The 27,618-nt window shown below is 34.8% G+C and overlaps 1 protein-coding gene across 18 annotated transcripts in view; it reads right to left on the bottom strand.

Moving 5' to 3' along the window:
* The window catches only part of ANKS1B (ankyrin repeat and sterile alpha motif domain containing 1B), a 247,797-nt gene that overhangs the window by 3,288 nt on the left and 216,891 nt on the right, over window positions 1–27,618 (bottom strand). For 8 of the 18 annotated variants that reach the window (XM_058190589.1, XM_058190594.1, XM_058190606.1 and 5 more), the window contains 6 exons: window positions 23,832–23,903; window positions 18,268–18,396; window positions 16,689–16,760; window positions 13,795–13,881; window positions 10,213–10,350; window positions 1,882–2,049 (listed from right to left, as the gene is read on the bottom strand). In XM_058190589.1, the coding sequence (XP_058046572.1) occupies window positions 1,882–2,049; window positions 10,213–10,350; window positions 13,795–13,881; window positions 16,689–16,760; window positions 18,268–18,396; window positions 23,832–23,903 (666 nt within the window). Of the gene's footprint in view, window positions 1–1,881; window positions 2,050–10,212; window positions 10,351–13,794; window positions 13,882–16,688; window positions 16,761–18,267; window positions 18,397–23,831; window positions 23,907–27,618 lie in introns of all 18 variants that reach the window. The other 10 variants (XM_058190595.1, XM_058190608.1, XM_058190597.1 and 7 more) reach the window with 2 other exon arrangements.

The following is a 27,618-nucleotide window of genomic DNA, read 5'->3' on the forward strand; positions in this document are numbered from 1 at the left end:
ACCATCTTATTTGTCTCTTGAGAAACCTGTATGCAGGTCAAGAAGCAACAGTGAGAACTGGACACGGAAACACTGATTGGTTCAAAATTGGGAAAGGAGTCCGGCAAGGCTGTATACTATTGCCCTGCCAATTTAACTTATATGCAGAGTACATCATGAGAAAGGCGGGGCTGGATGAATCAAAAGTTGGAATTAAGATTGCCGGAAGAAATATCAACAACCTCAGATATGCAGATGATACCACTCTAATGGCAGAAAGTGAAGAGGAACTAAAAAGCCTCTTGATGCAGGTGAAGGAGGAGACTGCAAAAGTTGGCTTGAAACTCAACATTAAGAAAACTAAGATCTTGGCATCCAGCCCTCTCAATTCCTGGCAGATAGTTGGGGAAGAAATGGAAGTAGTGACAGATTTTATTTTCCTGGGCTCCAAGATCATTGCAGATGGGGACAGCAGCCAAGAAATTAAGAGACGCTTGCTCCTGGGGAGGAAAGCTATGGCAAATCTAGATAGCGTACTAAAAAGCAGAGACATCACGCTGCCAACAAAAGTGCGTATAGTCAAGGCTATGGTTTTCCCAGTAGCAACGTATGGCTGTGAAGGTTGGACCATAAGAAAGGCTGAGCGCCAAAGAATTGAGGCCTTTGAGCTCTGGTGCTGGAGAAGACTCCTGCGAGTCCCTTGGATTGCAAAGTGAATAAACAAGTCAGTCCTAGAGATCAACCCTGACTGCTCTTCAGAAGGTCAGATTCTGAATATGAAACTGAAATACTTTGGCCACCTAATGAGAAGGAAGGACTCACTGGAGAAGAGCCTAATGCTGGGAAAGATGGAGGGCAAAAGAAGAAGGGGACGAGAGAGAATGAGGTGGCTGGATGGAGTCACTGAAGCAGTCGGCGTGAGCTTAAATAGACTCCAGAGTATGGTAGAGGATAGGAAGGCCTGGAGGAACGTTGTCCATGGGGTCGCGATGGGTCGTACACGACTTCGCAACTAACAAGAAGTTGGAAAATAAGGCTTGAAAAACCACTCCACTCATACGTACAGTTTTAACCTTCACATGGGGAGATACCAATCTGATCAAAGTACTGCCAACTATATTATCTCCTACTACTTCAAATTTTATTTATAAGATGCTCTGATTTTCATTTTGTTTGATTTTATCTTTTTGTAACTGATATTACACCTATTATTGTATATCATACACAATAAATATGTTACAAATGGGTATAAGTGATACTAGTAACTAGTATTAGGCATTAATTTCTGATAATTTGATCTTTGTAATTACCATTTGGGAAGTTAATTTTTTGTCAGTTCTCTAAAATTTTGGTCAGTTCCTCCCCAATCTACCGGTTGACAATGGATACTTTTTGGTTTGTTACAAATCTTATATGAGCTTGGCCATGCCTCTTGAGTTTATCTCTTCAGTTATAATAACCCTAAAAAATATGGCTATGGGGATTATGAATTCAATAATACCTGGAGAGATGCATGTACTGATGTACTGTATTAAAACACCTGGATGACAAGCCAGAATAGAAAGTCAAGAGAACATTCTGAAAGAAAGCAATGGCAAAACGGTTGCTGAGAAAACTACATGGATGTGTCCATGTAGTCATCAGGAATTGAGCTTGAAGTGCCTTTCTTTAACTATACTTACGGATCATTGAACCAAGCAACAGCAGATATATTGAGGCATAATCTTATACTGGATATAATTATCAATTGTCTTTAATATCAAACTTCTGAAACTGCAAAATTAAAAATTTAGCTAGTTACAGTAAATGCATATAAGGAGTAAAATTTACAAACACAGGCCAAGAACATTTATCACAAATTGATATCAAGTTTCTTCTATATGGATTATGCTTCTTACTCACCACAGATTTTCGGATGCTAACACGTGGTTTTGGGATTGGCTTGGTAGGTTTATTATCAAAGCTTTCGGGAAGTGTTGAAGAATGGCCTCCTTTTCGAGCCTGAAGTGCCAGTTGATAAGCTACTTCAAATGCCTGTCCCAATGTGAGGATTATTTCATAGGCTAAATTCTGGAATAGCAACAAACAGTAGGATTAACCTAATTAATATGAATGTAAATTTAAAAGAAAATCTTAAATATAGGGTAGCTTTGACTAATTGTGAAAAGGCTATATTAATTGCTTTTTGCCCATCAGTGATGGTTTAACTTCTACTACTGACACAATAGTTTAAAAACTACTTGAAAAAAAATGCAGAGACAACATACTTGATTTGTTCCCTCACCTACTATAAGTTGAACATTGAAATGTAAATATTCAGTTAATCATATATGCTATCTGTGGGAAGATAATGGGTGTAGGACATACTGAATACACAGAATTCTGCAAACAATACTGTATATACCTGGAAGGCACAGGACTTCTTCCTGAATCCTAAATGCACCCTCTCCCATGAAGAGTACATGGGGGGGAAAATAGAAACCTAACAATTCTGTGCAATATCCAGTTTCATCAGCTTTTCAACATGGGATTGCCAATTCTGCCTAAAAGCAACCCAGGAGAACACTTTTGCCATCAATGTGAATGTGTCTGTCTATGTGTCATACTCATATGTATACACATGTATGAGTATATTATATCTGCCAGAAGCTACAGTGTAAAAATAGGTAGGGCCAGAATCAACAAATTTATTGTCTTTAAAATAAATTGTCCCATTTATTTTGTCTTTAAAATGAATTGTCCCACTTCGTCAACTTCCGGACCTCTGAACCTTCCGTCGCGAGCTTAAAACACACTTATTCATCTGCGCAGGACTGGATTAGATTTTAAATTTACTGGTTTTAAATGGGTTTTATTATTTATATAGTTTTTAATAATTCGGCTATGTAGAATAAGTTTTTTAATTGTTATTTTAGTCTGTATTTATATGTACTTTTTATTTGCCTGTGAATCGCCCTGAGTCCCTAGGGAGATAGGGCGGTATATAAATGTGAAAAATAAATAAATAAATAAATAAAATCAATACTGTCATAATCAGAAACTCACGAGTATACACCACACATTCCCCTTCCTTCTTCCAGCAGAAACTGTAAAGACAAAGGGATGAGGGAGAGTATGGAAAGGGAGGGAAAATTGCACTGGGAAGGGGGAAGGAAGGGAAGGAAAGGAAAAAGGAAACAGAACAAAACTAGATGGAGAGAAAGTGAGGGGAAGAGCTGAAGTGTAAACACGGGTTCTCCCATTTCTTTCCAGTTTAATTACTTCTTTCCAGTTACCTCTTTATTTTCACAGCATCTTCTATTACCAGTTAATGGCAGATAATTCCCTCCTAATTATTTGGTAAGTAAAAAGGGAAGAGAAACTCATGTTCCTATTTATTTATACTTATCACTTTAAGAACAGTACTGTGAGCTTAAACGATCTATTTCACTTGGTCACAAAGATTGAAATCACCATGTGTTCATTTTTATAGGTTACTGAATAACATAAAACATCATAATCCACACTGAAATGCAGACTATAACAGAATGATAAAAGATTTAATGTTTTGCAAACTTTCAATCCTTTACGCAGATAACAACTGTACATTGGCTTACTTCATCAGAATCTTAAAATTAATACTCATAAATCCGTTCATAAATGCTGACCTCACACTGGCCATGAAATGGGAGATCTGCCTTCTTGAAACTTCCATTATTTGTAAGCCAGTAATACTTCCAAATGAAACTTTTAAAGATATTTTTGTAAATTGGATTAATCTTGCAACAAGAGACAGCAATTGTTTTTACAATTTATCCTTTATCACTATCCAATCATTAACATCAGGGAATAAAACAAGCAGACTCCATAAATTAGTTATTAAAACGATCTACTAAAATTTAAGTTTGCTTATTTATCTGTTAAATTAATAACTTTTTTCTTGCCCTTCTGAGGGCAATTCACAATTACGTGGGCAAATTCTACTTTATTCTAAAGCTACAGTGTAAGAATCTTGAAAGTCTGAAAATACAATTCTTCCCCCTCTAGTCGGTTTCCTTTATAGCCCAAGAAACTAGGGAGGGTCTCTTCTGAGCCTCTTCTCCCACCCACTCTCCAGTTGTGGGTTATGCTGTCTCTTATCTGGTGTTCCCTTGGTAGCATCTCTCTGGCCAGTCTCCCAAGTCTTTCCCACATGATGTTACACATCTTAATGTGAAAAGGGTCATATATAGTATCACTGCTTCTACTTGTTCCCTATAATAAGAAGACAGATTGGACTGAATAAGTGACTAACCAAAGTCATCTACTAAATTTCCAAGCTGAAGGATTCTTGAACCTTAATCATCCACATTTCTTATTTTGGTATGTTTGACATAGACTTTTAAGAAGAAACTATGCAACAGCAAACTTGTCTACTAGTCTTGTAATATTTATTTTGCTAGTGATTATAAAATTTTACATTGTTAAATAGTATTTGTATTTCATTCTCAGCCAGTTGTGATAGATAAGGTTTACAAAAATTTATATAGGTGATATATATTTGTATATATTTTGTTGGTTATTTTGTTATTCAGCCAATAATGAAGCTTATTCTGTGGAATTACACATGGTTTGTTGGAATGTGCTGATCCATTCTGGCAACATACTACTTAAAATATTATCTGTCATTTATGTACTAGTTACTGGATTAGAATGCTCTACAGCAGCCTGGGAGTGAAGAGTAAACTTGAAAATTCAGTGGGAAGTCTGACTACAGTATAATGTTGGGGGAACCATAACAAACCATTCTAAATGTTTCATGCTGACATTCTATGAGCTTCTAAAGCTCATGCTTTTCAGACCATACTCCACAACACTAACAGTTATTTTAATTAAACTAAACATCTGAAATTGTAACATCCTCTGAAAATCCAATGTTTCTATCTATAATGTGATAAAAAGACATTTTAATAATCAATAGTTCATTTTACTGTTGGAATTTAATTCCAAATACATGTCTGCAATATAAGGCTGCAATTTTTACAGCAGAAACCCATCTGAAATGGTAGCTGATATGCTTTAGATCAGATTGGTAAATGCAATAATAACAAAACTCATTTTTCAAGTTTTAGGCACACTGAAAATTTGCTCCCAGAACACAGGAATACTAATAAAAACCCAGCATTTTAACTCACAAATTATTTGACAGCCAGTGTTAAACAGCACTATTGCAAAGATAAAAAATCACATTTTATCAGCATTTAAGGAATATAGTTATGCCAAATTTCATTGGGTTTAAGCTGAGATACAAGTCTTAAAGGCTTAGAATGCTTACCTCACAGAAAATATTGCTTTATCCTTTATCCCTTTTTGTCACTAAAATTTTGAACTAATCATTATTTGTCCCAGAATGCAGCACTATATACTTGGATAGACTGAACTTATGGAGCTTTGTGAACTATATGCAGAACTGGTGGTTACTAGTTGTTCATTGCAATTGACAATAACACTTAACTCCCACTTATTTTGTCATGAAGAAGCAGCAAATTCCTTCACTTAATTACAGGATAAACCACTTGGCAAGGAGGTCTGAGAGGTTGCAGGTTCCACTTCTGCTTAGAGCCCAACCTAATCTTAACCCAACCAGATAAGTAGTAGTTATAGACAGCTTCTTCCTTTTCTTGTCCCCGAAAAAACTTGTGATTTTAAATGTCAGTGAGCCCAATAAAATCCACCCCTATCTTTATATGTGTTACATTATGTTTTCTTGTAAATTTTTCTCAAACCTTATCATTAAAATATAATTTTTCAAAATGTTCAAAAATATTATATAAACTAGCTATTCAGGCAAGTACAAGCATGAAAACCTTATTCAAGGTATTCTGCCTATGCATAAAAATCCACTTGTACGGAATCGTATGTAAATAGCAGTAGTCAGCAACGTTTCTTCAACATATGCCCATAAATATCCATTTCTAACCAGAGTGATTCTAAATGGATGACTTGTTGCATAGAACAGCATTCCCCAATCTTTGCTTCTTGGCAGACCAGCAGCGGTGGGATGAGAGGGGATCATTTTGTGTGCCTGTGCACTGCTTCACAAATACAGCTTACACATTTGCCCACCTCTTCTGCAGCCTGGTTCTGAAGGGGTTGCGGCCCGGCACAGGGCCAGTGGGCTGTGGGTTGGGGACCTGTGCCATAGAAGTACATAAGAAAAATAGCTTGTATCATGCCTGTGCCAGGCAGATCCAATGGCCTGTTCAGTTGTATTTATTTGGGTAATGAGTTCTGAGAGCTTCAGACAAAGTCTGATTACTTTTAAATTTTCAGTTAATAACTAAAGCATAGAGGAAAGAGAGGAACTATCTGAATATTAAGCTGGCAAAAATTACATAAAATATCTTTTGCAAAAATGGAACTTTAAAATTATTCCTCATATGCTCAGATTTTGTTCTAGGAGGTTCACAGCTAAGACAGACAGGCAGATATTCCTACCCACATTTATTATGGGAAGCAGTAACTCATAATAAAGAAAGGTGTTCAAATATTCCTTGTCTAATTTTTAAATATTTATTGGAAAAACATATTTTGAGGAACCTGAAATTCATGGCACACTTGTCCTGCAAATATTCTGCCTATATTTCATTAAATTTGTCCAACACAAATTTAATTAAGGAAGACTTTAATGCAATATTTTATAATGCATTCATCTTTTCTCATTATTGACAGTTTATAGCACTGGCTATGCCTGATGGAAAATAGATTTCTAAAACATTAAAATATAGATTTGAATTCTCAAGATGTGTATCCTGATAGATTCACCTACTACTAATATATGGGAAAAATAAATGACCACATGTTGTCTTAACACGATCACTAGACAAAAAAAACCCTTTGTACAAGATCTATTTTATGAGAGTATCAATTTTCTTTAACAAGGCTTTCTCATGTTCTTAACATCACACTAGTACATATTGCTAAGTATATAGAAGACACAAATATGCATTACCTTAATACATCCAGCAATCCTTTCCTAATCCAATAATACCAGACCAACATAGGGATTGACAGCATACTAACATGACTGACATTTTTGGCTTACTTTTGTTACTGGGATGGCAATATGCCTGGGAATAGAAATAGCTCACTTTTTGGAGTCCTTAAGCTCCATAGACACATGCATGCATGCACACACACAGACATTCACAAAAACAAAACAAAACCACAAAGCTTAATTTTATTCATGTTGGCATGACTCTGAGTCATTTTTAGAGATATATGAGGAAGGATAAACATTTTTTATGAGATATGCATTTTCCAGAAAGAAATAAAACTGATTTTTTTTCTATGCACATTTGTCTCAATTTCCCTAATATGCATTAGCTTTTGGGGTACACCATTTGGTCTGAACAATATTGCATTTAGTCTACTTTATGAACTTTCAACCTTTACAAAGAAATAAACTAAAAGCTTCAATATTTAGAGAAAAAATTTATTGGAATGTTAGAAACAAACATTGAGCAGTAAAGTAAGCAATAGAACAATTGCGATGGTACTTCATATGATGGGTAAATTAGGTCATAATGTTCCTTCCAGAAACGGTTTCCAGTCAAACAGGAGGCCCGCTGCCTGCAAATATAGTTCTAGCCATTGCCTTGTCTATTTTTTCTTGATCTTCTTTTAATATTTTTTCAATAAAGGTCAATTGACCATCTTGACATGAACTTAAAATAGATAGTACATCCCTGGATAGTACATCTGGTAATTAATCTTTGAAGTTCAAGATTTCTCAAATTATTACTTGGGTTACCAAGTTCCTGCAATAAAGCAAAGGGATTAATATTTTTATCTGTTTCTTCCCTCCATTAGAATGTTTTTTGTTTTTTAAAACAAAAACTGTAATAAGCAAGCTTTGTTTTTATGTTTTACATCAAGAAAACACTGTACATCACAGATCTATACCAGATAACTCATCTAGAGTATGAGGCTTTTTTATAACCCCTTTGCTCAATTCTAAGGTCAAATGTAGCAAAGGAATCCATGCTATTGCCAGCCAGAAAAAATTTTTGGATTAAGACTTTTTATATAATCTAATTTCTCATTTGCTTTTTAAAATCATTTTTGTAAGTCATAAGTGCTGGGACCACTGCTTAAATCAAATATTAATTAAAATAACCTAGCAAACATCAGTCAATATACTTACATAGGATTCTTGATGTAGGCTTCTTTCAGATGATTTTTCTTCATCCCATTATTTTATTAGCTTTTTGGAAACAAAAATGATGTGTGTTCTTTTACAAAAGTTTCTGCATTATCTTAAATCCTTCTTTGTCCTTGTAGTATTATTGGAATAGTCTTCTTGGCAATTTTCTTCTTACCTGAAATAGTTTCTTCGTAACAATTCCATACATTTATTGTTGTGTAAGATTCAGGCCTGAGGTGGGGATTACCAGCACATGTCCCTTTCAAGAATACCCATTGCCCAGGGTAATAACTGAGATGCCAGGATCAAGAGAGGGCACATGTGAAGCGGCTTTTGGCCTGCAGGAAGTTCATAGTTTATCCACATGGGTGCTAAAGAAGAACAAGAGTTACTTGTCTCTGATTTTTCTGTAGCTTCTCTAGCTGATTACTTCTAAGCCATTCCAGTCATTGGAACCAGAAATCCCTGCTGCTGTTTTTGTTTTTTAGAATGAACACCTGTGAAGCAAGTATCGTACAATTGTGAAACTGCTAAATTTACCTGAAAAACTTTGACCTGGAAAACCTACATCTCTGATTAAGAATGAGATTGTTTACCATCAAAAGGCCCCCATCCTTACAGATACAATTTAAAGGGAGGGAAAATCTAAAATGTGTCCATTTGATGATTAGCAAACATCATCTATGTAAAGTGTTGAGGTACCAGAAGATTGTATGCAGCTAGAAATACCATCCCTTTAACAGAACGTACATGGTTCCCCTGATCATGTTTTCAAGTTTTCAAATTTCAAGTTTTATATGTTCAATTTTCTTTGAGAGGATGGAGGCTCTGTACGCAGACTAGTGCTATGCATGTCATTTGGAAGGGCACTTTTTGAACCCATTACTCAAAGTATTGAAGTGTTATGGTGGTATGTGGAAATGACCTTGGGAGACAGGAGGAAAACCCATAGCCTAGGCAACAGGCAACAATATTAGAGACAGCTCAGTCTGCAACTGGAGGAAAATCAGGGAAGCATTTCAAAAGGGGTCCTCCCTAGTTTTCCAGCGCGTAAAAAGAGACGAAGGGAGAAATGCTTTCAGACTCACAAGTTTTTGTTTGATGTAACCTTACAATAAAGATAATGCTGATAATCCTGATAGTGCTTCTTCTTTGGATTAGCTCAAAGAAATAACAAGTTCCATATATTATAAAGGACTCAGTGCAATTGCTTCTCTCTGTTGTCTGACCCTCTAGGTCAGGGGTGTCAAACTCAAGGCTTGCAGGCTGGATCCGGTCCACAGGGTGCTTAGATCTGGCCCGTGGGGCCGCCCTGGAAACAGAGGCACCAGCCCGTGGTGCCTCTGCCAGCAAAATCAGAGCTTGGGAGGGCCGCACGCAGCCCTCTCCAGCTCCATTTTCACTGGCAGAGCGCTCGGGCCACCAAGGTGCCCCCGATATGAATGACATTGAGCTGGCCATGCTCTCCCGCCCCCGCCCCCCAAAATCAAACACAACCCTGATGTGGCCCTCACACCCCTGGTCTAGGTGCACATACAGGACTCTAATTGCAGATGTGCATACATTTTGCTGCATGATTCATGACAAAATACTTCACTCTGCTATGAAATCTGCTGTCCCAATATATAACAAAGTCTGCATTTGCTTCAAGGGAGATTAATGGTGTATATGGCTCACTAGATGTTGATTAAACGTTATTTCTAATATCAGAAGCAGCATGCTTTATACAACATTAGTTATTGGGAAATATTATGTTCACTTCATACTTTGAACTTTTCATGGGCATCTAGACGGCCATTGTAAAAATGTAGGTAGGTGTTTAAACTCCCTAACTTTTCATTAGCCTCTTGCTTTCATGGGATAGTTGCAATATATTACTTTTTAAAAAGGAACTTAGTTGTAACATCACAATGATACAAAGCATTTATATTAAATTTTAAATAATGGTTATTATGCAATTTACTCATTGGTACCAGAACTGTTCTACAGCAACCTTCTTTATAACTGAAATTATACAGGAAATGTCATGGTTTGTTAGCTATCACAAAGGAAAAAAATTATAGACCAACCACATCAAAGGCTGTGAACACATGACAGTAATGGTGATTTGTCTTCAAGTCTTTTGTAATATAAGCAAATGTTGAGAGGTCCTCGGGGTCTTGTGCAGCACAGGAAATGTTACGAATCTCATGTTCAGCAATAATATTCTAAATATAAAGAAAATAAATAATTGTATATATTTAATGATCCAATCTAGTTCCCAATATTTTATAATACTTAGGTTTTACATTGTTGCTAATATAATAAAATGATAAGCAAGCAATGTAGCTGTATTTAAATTCAGCAATAAGCAAAATGTGTTGTTTCCTTTGTTGTTCTGTGTTTCTAAACATTTAATTTTATGGCTGAATACATTAAATCATTATTCCACTCTCAACTGATATTTAAAGTTAGAATATCTTTAAAAATAGTAAGATATTGTAGAAATTTCTATAAAAAAATGTTTCCTTTGCATGTTAGTTACTGAACAAGAAGTTTTAACCTTTACTTAATGATACTGAGAAAGGATGTGGTAGATAATTTAGATTACTGATGGTACAAGAAAAAACAGCATTATATTACAGATTTGTTACTAGTTGTTAATATGCAAATAGAATTCATGTACCAGTTTAGTGATTAATATTTAATTCCTCTATTAGATAAAAAGACAAAATGTATTAATTCATAAATATATTCTGTTATCAGAGTAAATGATGCAAAATCTTTCTTTAGACTTTCTTTTTTAAATTTAGGAATCAGCAAATGGAATATATAAAATGCTATAGAAGTTAATTTATGGTGCCAGACATACATATTTAACAGGAGTGTAAAGACAATTTACTGAACCATATAAACTGGGTGATACTATCCAGATTACTGTAACATAAATATTTATTTATTTAATTACTTTATTCATGAAATTTATATACCACCTCAATTCAATAGGACTCTTGATGGTTTGCAACATGCATTAGAAAATATAAACCAATATAAATAAAACTGAATCAAATCAAAGGATCTGCATAACCACTCCAGTCTTTAATATTACAAAAAGATATATACGTTTATTACATCCATTTTATGAGTATTTTTCATAAAAATATGCATTTATTTCATAAAAGCTAAGCAACTATTCTACATATATTTTGCCTACAAAAAAATCACAATCACATTAGTAAGCTTTAATTTTTAAAATTCTTTAAAGTAATGTTTTGATTAAAATTACTTAATTTTATGCTACTGTTGGCAAATCAGTATTTCAGGGTTTTTTTATTCCTTCTATTGCTATTTTCAAAACTGTTGGATTACAATATTATGGACTGTTATTATGTTTACACTGAATATAATATATTTCTGCAAATGAAACCATAAATGTTGCCTAAACAACATTAGCAATGCTGTTAAGAAAAAGTCTTCAATATTCTCAGAAGGGAATTAGAATAAGTATTTGTGCCAAAACCAGAAACTGGAATAGCTTAACAAGCTTTGTCATTTTTAATGTACATTTCCAACTTAGTTCTATTTCACTGAAAGATCTGTTAAAATCTGAATTCTTTAGTTCCAATCCCCTCTTCCGCCTAAAAGCAGGAACTCCTAAATCTAGTTTTGATTCAATAAAGTAGTATTAGTAAAAATAACTAAACTATGATTTAGAACTGTAAAATATAGCCCTTTTTTTCCATTTCCTTTTGTTTTTACTGTTATACGCTACCTAGCGCTCTTTAGAACCAAAGCAAGTTAAGAGGCAATTTCCCAATTTGCTTTGATTCTCAAGAACTTTGGGAAATTACCTCTGTTTTTTATGCTCAAAGTGGAAAAAAATAGACTTAAATTTGAAGATTGAATAATTGTGTAGTATAGAAATAGCTTGTAATAACAAAACATTAAGGCTGTAAATATAGTAAGCATTTTACTGTACTGGGAAAAGTCAGGAGTCTTTTTTTCTCTTTTTTTCTTTTCTTTTTATTCTGCCCCTCCCTATTCTCCTGTTCTTTAATCTTTATTTTCATTTTCATGTACTTTATATTATAAGAAACCTCAATAAAATCTTCAAAAAAGAGAACCAAAGCAAGTTAAATAAATGAATAAAATATGCAGTCTATTTTTACTAAAAAGCAGAGAAAATCATTGTCTTTTCATTCACGCCACATCTGTTGTGTCCAATGTTGCAACAGAGCAATGCATATGCTTAGTCTCAAATGGAATTTAAGGTGCTGGCCTACACCTATGTCTGAGCGATATGAATTCTTAGGGACTGCCATTCTCCAATAGTTTCTGCTGTACATTTATCCTTCCTTCTGTATATCTCTTGGATTACAGCTATAATCATGCTACTCCTCCCTGTTTCGCAGGTGATTCCCAGAGGTATCATGAATTTTAAAAGAATAGATGATTTGCCTTCTTTGAAATTACAATGAAGACTCCTAACAAATCTTAAGGTAATATAAAATATTCAATTAACAAAGGAAAGGAACAATTAGAGCCCCAATAAGCTTCGTTTGTACTTAAGTTGGAAATGTATGTAAAAATTGTGATTATTTCAAGGAAACAGACATAGACACAAGCAGGTTCATGAAATTTCAATACCTTATGCATCTTATTTTGAAGCTGGCCCGGATAGTATGTATTAAAAAAGAAATAGTATTGGACAGTAAAATTATCACTTGGATGAAACAATATTTACTGATCAAATATACATAAAATGGACAAAGCCAAATGTTTATCTTAAGCCAAACTGCTGCAACATTAGTCAACTTGTGAATAGACCACTATTGTTTTAGGTTAAAACTTGACAAAAATCACCAATATAGTTTGTTAACTAAATATGAATATCTTTGCTTTTGTCTGCTAGCTTAGACATTTTGATAACAATGAGAAGTATAACCTGGAATTTTAATTAGACAGCTACATCACAAAGGGGAATATAAACAAAACAAAAATAAAACAAATGAAAAGGGCGTTGACATAGTTATTGGTACTGACCATTTTCAATTGTTTTATAGTATGTTCAATCATATATGAAAACCAAAGACCATGAAAGAAAGCATGGCTGATTGGCTGATGCCATTTACTTATGCCCATTTCAATTTATTTCATGGCTAATTGGGATTCTTTGGGAAAGTGAAGGGGTACCTGTAGTTCTGGCCACATTGGTGCGTGTGTGTGCGTGTGCGTGTGTTTAAGTTAGATAGTTTCTCTTTTAAAAAAGTCCTCTACTAAAGTCCTATGATAGAATGTATTGTGCACAATGATTGTTGATAGATTTGAAAAATATACTAGCAAGGAAATGTCAGTGACAGCAACTGGTTCTGGATTTGTCCTGACCATTTTGATTTTGATTTTGTATTGAATGACACAAATACATTATTCTACCTTTAATAAAAAATTCACTGCCTATGAGAGAACACATTCTCTCATTAATATTGATATAACAGTATCTTTGTAACTCAGGCTATTATTTCATGCATTTGAGGAAAGCATCAGAGCTTATCAAAACTTCACCCAGAATAAACTTGATCATTTTCAAAATGTAATGAGAATCATTTGCTGTTGAAAGGGATGGAGAACAGCTATTTACAACTACTTAAAATGAAATAAGAAATTATATCTACCTTATTTGTTGCATCAATAAATTTTACTCCTTTGTAAGAGACAGATAGAACAATAGTAGGAACTTTCTTCATTTGTTCGGTAGACTTCTGAATTAAAAACAAACGTAAAAATAATTGAGGAACTCTGTTATTTCGTTTCTTCTCGTCAAGATAAATAATACATTACCTGCTATAGTTGTGCAGTGCTTCATTCAAAAGATGGAAAATGTTTCAGAGCAAATAGACAAGTATTGTGGTAGCTATCTGCAACAAATTAATCCAAATCTGCCTTTTGTTGTGATTATGTGGCAGATGTGAAAGGCAGCCATAGAATTCCCCCCAAAAGGCATGGCTGCTTTCAGGAACTGCATACAGATACTACTTTTGAACCTCTGTTCATTTAAAGCACTTGCTTTCTTTGCATCTGAAGCACTGCACACCTATGATCTGTTGTAGCTATACGAAATAGTCGAAGTATACCCACCAGATGCTAGAGGAAAAAAGGTTTTGTCTTAATTTATTTAAAAGTGTGTGTGGAGGAGGTCTCCTTTCAGGCAAGAAGATAACACACAATTGCCCTAATTCTGTAAGAGTTAACAGCAGGAATATCTGAACAAGAAAGTAACTGTTATAATTGAATCAACATATTCTATTTTGGTGCTTACATTAAAATATTTCATTTCTAGATCTGCAAAGTTTACTATTTTGAAACTAATTTTTTGCTGGGATATGTGGCAGAATGCAATTATTTGCCATTTAACAATTTATGATAAATGTATGATAAATAAAAAGCATTTAAGAAGAGATTCAGACAACCATTTGTCTGAAATGGTATATAGGGTTTCCTGCTTGAGCAGAGGATTGGACTAGAAGACCTCCAAGGTCCCTTCCAACGCTGTTATTCTGTTGGTCATGCCTTTAAATAGATTTATTTTAGCAGAATAAGCACCTGATAGTGAAATTTCTAGGAAAGAAGCCTTTTGGTGTGAAGTCTGACAGGTGTTAGGAGGGTTCTCAGTCTTTTCCTATTATTATAAAACAATGATATACCTGAGGAAAAGAGGGGCATTTTAGATTTATGCTTTGTGTCACTTTTACTGTTAAAAAAGATCGTTTTTGTCCAAGCAGTGCGCTGGAGAACAGGGCTGTCAAATTCATGTCCCACAGGCCAGATGCTGGCCACGCCCACCCCAATTTAGCAACAGGGAAAAATGTTGTGATATGTCACATCACAACAACATAATGGCACAGGTTTGGCACCCCTGGTCTAAAACATTCCATGACTTCTGGTAAGCTTTCTAGGTTACATATTTAATGGAGTACAACACACCCAGAATCTTTCTTTACATTTTAAAAAAATACAAATTATTATTACTAATCCTTTTATACAAAACAATGAAGAATCACAGAAATCTGTAGGGAGAGCATTATAGATAGTTTTATATAGATGGATTATATAAGAATTTCTATAGACGAAAGTAAATTTTGTTTTTTGTTTAAAATATTTATAATTTACCTAATTAAGGCTTTGCAAAATAACTACCTGAAAATGAGTAAACAATCATTTATCAGGTCCAGAAAATGATAATATACAAACACAACAACTTATCTTATCCCAGATACTTCTGAACCAGAACTCTAGCAACCTCAGCTAACATAGCCGACCCTAACTTCATTCTTGAATCACTGGTTGAAACTCTTAAATGATATGCAAGCATTCATGCTTACCAGCATGTATGAGCAAAGGCAGAAGGAGAACATCATTAATAACTACAATTTCCCCTGATAGAAAAGCTCCTGGCTGTGTAAGTGAATCAGATATTGGAAAAGTGAGTAAGTTTATCCAAGAGGGAAAGCTTAGATGTCCAGAAGCCGGTGCTATGCTTCGAATACAGGATCCTCTTGGGTGGACCTAAGCAGGTCAGACTTCTCTTGGGATAATATGTTTGGTGCATTATTAAAGGGAAAAGAAGATCATGTCCATTGGCATGTTGAGTTAGATAATAAAGCATTCAATTCTGCATTGCCCAAGGAAGATGAGATAATGAAACAGCCCATCAATCAGCATCCTCAGTGAGAGGATATACTCTTGAAATGATGATATCCCAGCTCTCAAGTTTGAGTTCAAGGTTGAGGGAACAATATGACTTTCTTAAGGTAATTTCCTCTTGCTGAACTTTCCTCACATATCTCATTCATACTTAATACCATTAGAAACTATCTTCCCACCATCCAATGGCCATACCTGGATGGTAGTGGGAGATGAGTGTTATCGCTCAGGCAGCAGCTCGTTTGGAGTAAATGTTTAGCAATTTATGCTGGGATGAGTCACTGGCTTATGTTATCTGAATGATCACAGACTAGATAGAGACCCATAGTTCATTTAAATGTTTCTGTCCTCACTTTAGCACCTGAACTAAAGTACCCATCACCCTCCATCTACACCCTAACTACCCATCCTTATCTCCAATGCCAGTGTTGCCAACCTGGATGGATAAGATGGACATGGTGGCTTTGCTACCATATTTAGCACAACATGTTTAATCTGCAAAAATTAATTAAGTGAAGCATAAGCATGAGAGAGCTACTGATGTAGCTGCTAAAGTACTGAGCTAGAAACTAGCAGTTAATAAGTTCTAGTCCTCCCATATGGATAAAAGCTACCTAGCTAACTTTGGGCCAGTCACTGTTTCTCAGCCCAACTCAATTCACAGAATATTGTTATGGGGAAAATAGGGGGACAGGGGCATCATTATCTCTTTGCATAAAATAATCATAATAATCATTATTTACACCAATGTGAGTTGTACAAACTAAAGGTGGGATGATGATGATGATGATGATAATGATAATGTAACTTTTCAAATTATAGATTTGCCTCATGTAATCACTTGGAAAAATAATGGTTTACTCACCCTCATCTTTGCACAGGCATCTTGTGTAGATTCTGTACCTCTTAATTCTTTTACCAGCATAGAACCTAAATACTTAAAGGATACACAAATAATTTTTTTTCTTTAGTTAAGAACAGTCTAAATAATTTAAGTTTTGAAGCAGATTTTCTATTCCATTTTTTGTACTGAATAATAGCAATAGCACTTAGACTTATATACCACTTTACAGCACTTCACAGGCCTCTCTAAGCAGTTTACAGAGTCAGCATATTTCCCCTAACAATTTGGGTCGTCATTTTACTGACTTCGAAAGGATGGAAGGCTGAGTCAACCTTGAGCCTAATGAGAACTGAACTGCCAAATTGCAGGTAGACAGTAGTCAGCAGAAGTAGCCTGCAGTACTGCATTCTAACCACTGCGCCACCACAGCTCATGATGATCATAATTATGATGTTCTCCAAATATTCTGAACTACCTAACTGGTAAATGGATCTGAACTGGTAAAATTTCAACTTTTTTGTAATATTTGAGCAAGGTGTCTTTCTCTCCCCTGGCCCTTTCCCTTGCCTCATCTTCAGCTAGTTTTGTTCCCCACTTTTGTTCTCTTTCCTTGCATAGCTACTCCTTCACTTTGATTTGGCTAGTTAACCAACCTCAAAATATTCTTTTCAGTCATGTCGGTGCATACAGTAACCCCCAGGTGAGATTAGCTTTCCTACCAGCTTTCCATAAAGTCTTTTAAACATGTTTTTCCAGCAATCATGGGAGCAGGGAACTTGCAGAATGCTTGAATTGTGCTTAGAATGTGTCTTATTTTCTCTCAATCTTGATTTTTATGTTTAATTTTTAATAGTTTTTTATATTTGTTTTTAACTGTTTTGTTGTATATTACTCAGTCACTTTTGTGAGAAAAGCGGATATGTAAATTTGCTAAACAAATAAATAATACACACTTCCCACCACCTCTCTCCCAAACATATACTTTTAGAACTTTATAATTCTAGAACTCTGAATGTTCATAATACTGGAAATTCTTGTTGAAATCATTTTAATCATACAACCAATACAGGTAGTCTTTGACTTACAACCACAATTGAGCCCAAATCTTTTATTGCTAAGCAAGACAGTTGATAAGTGAGTTTTGCCTCTTTTATGACCTTTCTTTCATCATTGCAGTTAGTAATATGGTTGTTAAGTGGAATCTGGCTTCCCCATTTTCTTTGCTAGTCAGAAGATTGCAAAACGTGATCACATGATCCTAGGACATTGCAACCATCATAAATATATGATAATTGCTATTGATCCAAATTCTGATCAAGTGACCACGGAGATGCTGCAGTGGAAAATGCAGTGCATTTGCAATCAAGTGACCACGGGATGCTTAACTGTGAAAAAAGGTCATGTCACTTTTTTCAGTGCCACGAAAGCTTCAAACGATCACTAAACAAATGGTCACAATGCAAGGACTACCTGTACCTAGTCACTGCTACTGTTTATATTAGGGAGAGAAAATAGCCACCTTGTTGACAATCTAATTGCCTCCCCTAAGTTGAACAATTTTCAGCTGTTTGAATGGAAACATTCTGTTTGATTAACTTACAAATGCTTTGTAATCACATGACTGGAAAATGAGTTTCTCTGGATGATGCTGCCAGTATTGTACTGGTGTTGATCCTGTAGCTTCATTAGGAGGCCTCAATGTAATCGATGGTTCACCCCAGTCTCCAGTCTGAAAATAAGACACATTTCCAAAACAAAGTAAGCTATAGGAAGATTAGCTGGTAATTATGCTTTTCTGCATTTGTAATCAGTTTCTATTGACTGATTCCGAAATTGAATATTATTTACTGCATGTGTCATAAACTAATAAACTAATTTACTAATGCTCTGTGGACATTTCATATTACAATACTATGTTTCATCTGAATTTTCTGGCAAACAGCAGGTAATGTCCAAAATACTTTAGCATTATTTAAAGGAAATTATTACTGACATTAAGACAAGTTTAGAAACTGTGGAGACTGTGAGTTCAAGTTTCGCCCTAGGCACAAAGCCAGCTGGGAGACCTTGAGCTACTCACTTCCTCTTAGCCCTAGGAAAAAAGGCAATGGCAAACCACCTCTGAAAAACCTTGCTAATAAAATTGACCTGTCCAGGCAGTCTCAGAGAACTGGACATGATTGAATGGAAGTGGCGGGGAGGGGGGAAATTACTGACATAATATTTTACAGGAGAAACTAAAGACAGTTTCAGATTCTTGGCTCAAAATGGGAAATTCAATTAAACAAAGTACCTGAAAGTAAACACTTACAATGTTCACTACCAATATTACTACAACTAGGCTTGTTTCATGGAAAAGAAAATCCTATTTTGTCCAGTGGGACTTACTCCTAAGAAAACCTATTAATACTGTAGTATTGCACCACCCTATAAGTACTTTTACAGTAAATTCTGTAAAAACCCAGAATAAATTTTTTTTTAATCATAAGTCAAATTGCTAAGCATTACAAATTAATATTCTTACAGAAGGAAAGAAAAAAACATTTTAGTATAGTTTTCTTAGGAGTAAGCCTCACCAAATAAAATGGAATTAATTTTGGAGCAAATCTACAGGGTTTTATTTTAATTCACAAAACAATTACACTTAAAAGGCACTTACTAAAACAACACATTAAATTAAATGCTAAAAATAATTTCTTAGTCCATTTTTAAGTTTTTTGTTCCTGCTAAACTGTTCTTGGATGGACAGAAATGGCAACTAATCATTAACATTTTATTAATCATTTTTAAACTTGGAAACATCACACATTAGCAAAAGCAACAGAAACGCATACTTTTTACTAAGAATTCTGATCACAAGAAAGTGTGCTTTGATTTCTCAAGTCAGGACAAAGCAAACATAATAAGCATTATATACATATATACATATACATATATGTATCTCTCACATCTATGAGCCACATTTAAGACGAAGACAGAAGTTTATACAGATCTACAGTGACAAGCACAAGATAAAGTTGAAGGCACCAAAATTTTCTGTTTGGTGGAAACCGAAGCAAGACTACAGAAACTGAAGCAAACAGAAACAGTTTTGTGCCAACATTGCTGTATGTTGTATGTTGTATGCTGTATGTTGAAGACTGACAGTAATGCAATTCGTCTTCTTTTCTTAAAAGTGCTTTAAAAATATCTTGAATAACTATTTCAACATTTGCATTTTTCCAAATGAAAGGAGTTATTTTGTTTTTTGTTTAATAAGAAAGTGACTAATAAAGCGGTAAGTGAATAAGTTGCTCCATCCTTGGAGCAGATGCATTTTTCTCTTTATCTTTCTTAATGCTGGGCAATGCCAGCATTTCTTGTGCAATATAGCAAATATATGCAGAGTAATGCATTTGTTAGCAAATATTAATAGTATTCAGTATTAATAATGTCAATTAATTCTAGACTGAATCAAATGTTAAACCCATGCAACTGATTTTGCAAAAGCAGCATTCTCTACCTTCCCCTTTCACCAAATAAGACGGGAACATTTATGACTGGAACTCTGACTCCCTCAGGGAAAATCTCCTCAATTTGTATGGATCTGTGTCATTCCAGGCTTTCTATTCAGCATAGCTACCAAAATATCTAAGTAGTATTTTTGGTCTTAGAAGGGCTGCTCTGAGGAGAAGGGAGATGTAAAGCTGCTTCTACAAAACCTGTTTCCTTTGCCTAAATCTGGATTCCACTCATTAGAATTATCCATTTTGAAACTTATTTATCTTTAATACAACTCATTTCCCACATGTATATAAGTGCTACTATAAAAAAAAGGTTTATAGGAGTTGGGTAAAAGTGTTCTAGGGTGTGCCATCTTAATTATTTTAGCTGTATTATGCCACTTTATTCTGTTTCTCAAACGTGGCAACTTTAAAATGTGTGTTCAATTGCCAGAATTTCCCAGCCAGCCTGGGGAATTGCATGATATTCTTCTCATATGTCCTCTTTTCTTTTTATTATTTTTCATTTCTTATCTTCTAACCCCACTCCCCCATTATATGATTCCATTTCTGCTACTAAGGTTGTCCCTTTTTCTTTGACTTCTCTATCTCTACCTCAAGTGTCTCTTTTGCATTATCAGTATGCACTGTAAAAATGATATGCCAAGTGTTAGGCTATCTAATTTACACAACAGAAACCATGATCATTTTAATTGTTTGAGAACAGAGTACATAAGCAGCAGACAGCTGAAAATTCAAACTCTCTCCTTGAAGTAGGATGACAAAAGAAAACACTGGAGACTAAGTGAAGTGGGACTATCTTTGATCCAGTATATTGTTGGCCATGTACCTATAAAGATAGTATTTGTTCGGCCATGCTACTTGCCACTCATACACTGAGAACATTTCTTGAAAATGATTGCCATTTCACCAGTTGGCCAGTACAGTAACGCACACTGATGACAGACCCTTAAGACTGGAAGATCTGATCTGGAAGTCTGGTTAACCCCACCAAGTCCAATTCTTAATTAAGAGATGCAAGATGCATTACATCTTATATATGTCAGAAAGACTATGAGAAACCAAACTATGCTTAACATTATAATTAAGCATACGAGGTGAGATGTGCGGCAAGCAAATTAAAGAAATAAATAAATTTAATCCACGCATTAGAATTATTTGAGTTTGGAATTTTTCACACATATTTATATACTTCAGTAATTAGAACTGTTTACAGAAATGGTAATTTAATATTATCAACAAGCATAAAAGATGCAATTATACTGTCCATTTACTGAAGTAATTTTATTAATGTCACTCAAAGAAATATGACTGCTTTCAGAGGTTTTGTTTCTGCTTTTACTGGAATAGCTTGTCAAGGCTATATTCAAGGTAACACTTGTTTTAAATCTTTGATCCACAAAATAGTTTTTAAAAGCCAAAGGCAGAGATGGAAAGATTTCTCTCTCTACTATAGTCCTCCCTGAGTCAACCACAGATCAAGGCAGGAAGCCTAGAGACCTATGAAATAATGATTCTCTTTTTCACTAAACTTTTCCTTGTTCATTTATAGCCAGCTGTATAGCCACGACCTAGATTTTTATTGTAGATAAGCTGCATAACTACAAGCAGGTACAACGGGGAAGTATTATTATTCAGATATTATAAGAAAAATGTTCATATTGTTTCCACTTCAAGAAGTAGAAAGTGACAATATAGCAAAGTAAAAGAAATCCAGTATGTCATACATACAGTATATACAGTGATATGGAAAGTCTAAACAATCTTATTAAAATGGTACATTTTTAAATTTTATTTATTTATTAAATTTGTTTGCTGCCCATCTCACCACTAGGTGACTCTGGGCAGCCTACAATGTTAAAAAAATAAAACAATACAAAAACATTCATGCAATAAGTTTAAAATACTATAAAAATACAAATTATCAGCCATAACTAAACGATGAGAGGGGGGAGGATGTTACCATTTTATATTGATATCAAAAAATATAACTCAAATTAATTTTAAACCTACATTTATTTAGCAGCTCTTCCCAATGCTGATATGTATTTGAAAAATGATTATGTTCTAGGAGAAGGAGGTACCACTGACAGATAAGAATTAATGATATTAAAAATTCCTTGGCTATCAGGAAAAAAACTACACACTGCTTATTCCTAATTATGTTGTTCCATCTGAATTGTGTTAGAAACCCTGATCTGTTGGGGTGTCATTTATCAATTAGATGTAGAATCTCTTATTTCTCTGCTATAGCTCTGTACTATCACTCAACCATTGACATTCCCATTTTCCTTTCATGTAGAAAGAAAATAAAATATGGATGCCTCCTACTTCACACCCTGACCTAGTGAAAAAATAAGATACTGATCTGTTTTACTTTCTGGTTTTTCTTTCTCCAACCTAATTCTTTATTGGAACAAGAAAGCAAATGTAGGAATTGATTCCGATAGCATTCCCCTTTCTTTTCAATTATAGTACAGGTAGTCCTCGATGTAAGACCACAGTTGAGCCCAAAGTTTCTGTGGCTAAGTGAAACAATTGTTCAGTGAATTTTGCCCATTTTATGACCTTTCTTGCCAAAGTTGTTAAGTGAATCACTATTGTTATTATGTTATTAACACAGTTGTTAACTGAATCTGGCTTCCCCATTGACTTTACTGATCAGAAATTTACAAAAGGCAATTACATGACCACAGAACACTGCAATATGAATCAGTTGACAAGTGTCTGAATTTTTATCCTGTGACCATGAGGATGCTGCAAGTGTGGTAAGTATGAAAAATAGTCTTAAGTCACTTTTTTCAGTGCTGTTACTTTCAATGCTCACTAAATGAACTGTTGAAAGTTGAGGACTATCTGTAGTAAACAAGTCATCTTTAATTTTTCACATTAATAAATATCATATAATAAATTTGTATTATGTCATATTAAGAACAGTCAAAATTGGTAGTGGTAAATGAGAAGTAATGTACCATGGCTGTAAAAATGGACAGATATTTTACATGATAATTTTCCTCCTATTTTTGCAAAGGTAGGTTTAGGTTATAGTAAGTTATTTCCATGTTTTGTTTCATTATACTAATATGAGTATTTCCATTCGAAAAAGTATGTATTATGAATATGACCAGGAGATCCAGTACTACCTACTTTGCATATAAATCAGGAAATTTTAAGATGGGTAACAGGGACCAGTACCAGTATGTACTAGAAGACACTATCTATGAAGTACACTGTGGTAACTATTTTTGACATTTGGAGAAAAAGTCTTGACAAACTAGAAAGAGGACCATTCTGGGTAGTAAACCACAAAGACACATAATACTGCCAAATTGCAAAATGTATGCAGTTTATACCTATTGTCTTTAAAGATGAACAAAGACATCCCTACCTGAAACCAAAACTGAAATACAGATAAAGGAATTGAAAAAAATCAGACATTGCACACTGCAACACTAAAACTAGTATTCAGTTACACCCTCCTCTTTCAAACATGTTAATTGCACATTATGAAAAACAAATACATAACAAACAGAACCCTGGAAATTACTAGAAATACACACTGCCTATTGAATTCCAAAAAGCAACGCACCTATATCAACACCAAAACAGCACAATGAACAGCAATGCAGTGACAACATAACCATTTATTGACATATCTTACATTATGAACCTGATGAACTGCTGAGTAAGGATATCCTGCATTCTGGTTGGTCCATATTTCACAGACAGACGACTGCTGATATAAATAGAAAACTGTATCTCATCTTATAAATAATAATAATCCTTTAAACAAAAGAAGAATTAAAACATTGCACAGAGCATAAAATATAACTGCAAAAATTTAAAAGAAAGAAGAACTATTAATTTATTGGAGCTGTCAATACTCAATTTTAATGTAATTGCTGATAAAACCATTACAGAACAATAAAATACAGCATAATCCAGTTCAGAACAATGAAATTATTCCCTGATTATGGATTAAAGCTTTCACGGCAGAGAAATCCAGTTTTCATGTCTTTAAGTTTATTCCATAGCTGAGAAGTTCCAATACAGACGGAGGGAGGGAGGGAGGGAGGGAGGGAGGGAGGGAAGGAAGGAAGGAAGGAAGGAAGGAAGGAAGGAAGGAAGGAAGGAAGGAAGGACAATGTGTCACTGCTGAGCAAAAGACATTTACATTTGGGATATTAACTGCAGTACAAGCAAAACTTCAGCTGTTTTAATAGTTAAGTCACCAAAAGGGAGGACAACACTTCGGAATAGATCACCACACTTTATTTGCTGCAATAATTAGCAGTAAAAACTGCACTCATAGTTGTAAAATAGCAGTTCAAATGCTACAATTTGTTGGAAGTATAATTACAGCCAGTCAGGAAAGATCCCAGTGCAGCAACTGTGTCAAAAAGAACAGAAAATCAGTTTTCTATCATCAGACAGCAACTCCTGATGTATTTTTCCTTATTTGGAAATCACAAGTGACTCCAAGATAATAGTTCATAACAGCCAAGCAACTAAAGCACCCGACATAGTAGCTACCTGCAGTCTCCTAAGCGGGCAACAATGAAAGGCCATAAATAGATGAGAAATGCAACTACATTCTTTGGAAGTAAGTAGCAATTAATACATCAATAGCTTCACCACAGTATACAAAACACAGCCAGCAGTTAAGACAAAGAGCGCAAATGTAATACTGGTATCTAAATAAAGACTGGATTTCAAACAGACGCAGCTTCCTGTGAGAAAATCTCACTTGAAATGCATTTTCACCTTTGAAATCTGAGCTTCTTTCAAAATAAATTATATCATTACTAAAATTCTGAGGGTGTTGGAGACTGACTTTTTCTGAACTGACCAGAAAGAATCTTACAATTCAATACTAAGAATTTGTATCACAATCAAGCAATTATCATTATTCAAGAAAACAGATACTTTGGCAGTAAACAGTCCAAACCATTTACTAGTTACACATATCGGATAATTGGCAATTAAGTATTGTATTATGTGTAATTTTGTAAGATTATGAAGTGGTTGTTTCTTCAATAAGATTTGAAAATGAAGATGTAGCAAGGATATCAAGTATTACCTGGATTTTAACTGGGCAAAGATTGCAACAGGTTAGAGGCCTTCTGGATATGGGAAAAAAAATACAAGGCAGCAAAAAGCCTGAGGACAAAAATAGATAAACATACCAGATTCAGCAGTTCTCCTCAAGGAGTAAATCTGCCGAGAGCATGGTCTAAATTTGCACTTTATAATGTGCAAAGGGTATTGCTTTAGAAGGATTGATGGCTTGCAGAATAACAATTTCTCAGTGTTTGAAACACAAAAATACCCTAACAGTCCAATTTCAATATTCATAGCCAGTTGTGGGAAACAAAGGCATCACGGAGAACGGTAGCTAGATCATAACAAAAAAGGCATTTCTCATAGCTCAGATTACACTTCTAATAAAAAATCTAATTGCCTTTCGGATAGCTGTTTATACTTTTAGCATTATTAAATCCTTTTTCCAAAGAAAAATTAAAAAGAAAAATTAAAGAGATCTGAAATGTTTTAAAAGAAGATCTAGTAGGATTCTGATAATCATTTAGTCTGACAATTGTCATGCCCAGGGGTTTATTTTACTCCTTAATTAGTTCTCTGTCTTGTAATGTTTCAATTACTAGATATGAGGATTTTGTATAAGAAAAACTAAACTATGGATGAAAAATGGTTTAAGAATTACTATTTCTATTGGTAAGGAAAATTATATTGAAGAAGAAGAAGCACCCAACCTAGTTTTGCATACAAGTGCCAAAAATGAATTGTATTATCAACTATATTCAGGGCAACAGCACAGAAGGAGTCCAAAATGAAAATATGTGAAAACGGTTTACATGCCTGTTTTATAAACACAATTAAAATTGGAGAGAAGGATAGGATGTATCCTGTGTCGAGTAAAGCATAATTTTCATCCTTTTGCCTCAGGATGAGAGAGTTTCAGAGAGTTTGAATATACACATTTGATTGAGATTGTAGCCTGGGATGTCAGGCTCTGACAGCCTCCCATGTTGTGGATACTTCATCCATTTTGAGCATTCCACAGCTGTTATTTTGATAACAATAGACTCCTTAAATACTTATGCATAGCCTCTCTGTTTTGACCCAGATATCTCATCTAAAAACGAAGGTCTAGATTATGCATAATTTCTTTCTTTAGGGGACCTACTCAGCTTCATGAATTTAGAAGGAAAACAAGAGAAAAAATAACAATGTTTACTTTATAGTCAAAGTATTTCCAAAATTATTGTTTTGGGTGCAAAATACTGCAAAAGGCAAAGCATATATTACAATAACTTCCTTCAAAATCTGTTAGTGTGTTGCTGTGTTTTATAAATAGAGAACCAGAAGAGTTAGAAATCAGCTAAAGACACTCAAAAACACATAAAGCAGCAAAGAATTTTTGGCTCTATCAGGTATCTAATATCTAAATAAAAACTAAAGAATAAATAATCAAGGGAATGTATCAGTATTATTTTTTTTCTGCATACAAATATTATTCTGATTTCCAAGTATTTATAGTTAAAGTTAAAAAGACCATAGCCAACATACTTTCTGGAATTCAAAAGACCATAGCCAATATACTTTTTAAATTTGATTTTGCTTTGGGAAAGCCTATGTAAATAGCTTTTATATAGTTTAATATGTTTCATAGTGAGTGATTTGAATGATACATAAATTTTAATGACAGTGGTCTGACCATAAAGTTTAAGATATCTGATCAGATTTTCCTAACTCCTGGTTTTAACATTAAGATTTGTACAGCTTTTCTCAGAGTTTTAAAAATATCAAACTTAAGTAATATTATGCAGCTGCGCGGGTAATAGAGGGAGCCGCTCATGGTTCCCATGTAACACCACTCCTACGCAGGCTGCACTGGCTGCACTGTGATCTTTTGGGTGCACTTCAAGGTGTTGGTTACTACCTTTAAAGCACTCCATGGCTTAGGGCCGGGTTACTTACGGGACCGCCTTCTGCTACCGATTGCCTCCCACCGACCCGTGCGCTCTCACAGAGAGGGACTCCTCAGGGTGCCGTCCGCCAAACAATGTCAGCTGGCGGCCCCCAGGGGAAGGGCCTTCTCTGTGGGGGCTCCCACCCTCTGGAATGAACTTCCCCCAGGACTTCGTCAGCTGCCTGACCTTCGGACCTTCCGCCGCGAGTTGAAGACTTATCTATTTATTCGCGCAGGACTGGCATAGGAATTTTTAGTAGTTTTTAGTATTTGGTTCTAAATTTTATGGGGTTTTATGGTTTTAAATGGATTTTAATTTGGCCTTATATTTAATGTTTTTTAATTACTGTTTTATTGTGCACTTTTTATTGTTTTTATTTGGCTGTGAACCGCCCTGAGTCCTTCGGGAGAAGGGCGGTATAAAAATCTAATAAATAAATAAATAAATAAATAAATA

This window comes from Ahaetulla prasina, chromosome 7 (assembly GCF_028640845.1).
Source record: "Ahaetulla prasina isolate Xishuangbanna chromosome 7, ASM2864084v1, whole genome shotgun sequence".
In the NCBI taxonomy this organism is placed as follows: Eukaryota; Metazoa; Chordata; class Lepidosauria; order Squamata; family Colubridae; genus Ahaetulla; species Ahaetulla prasina.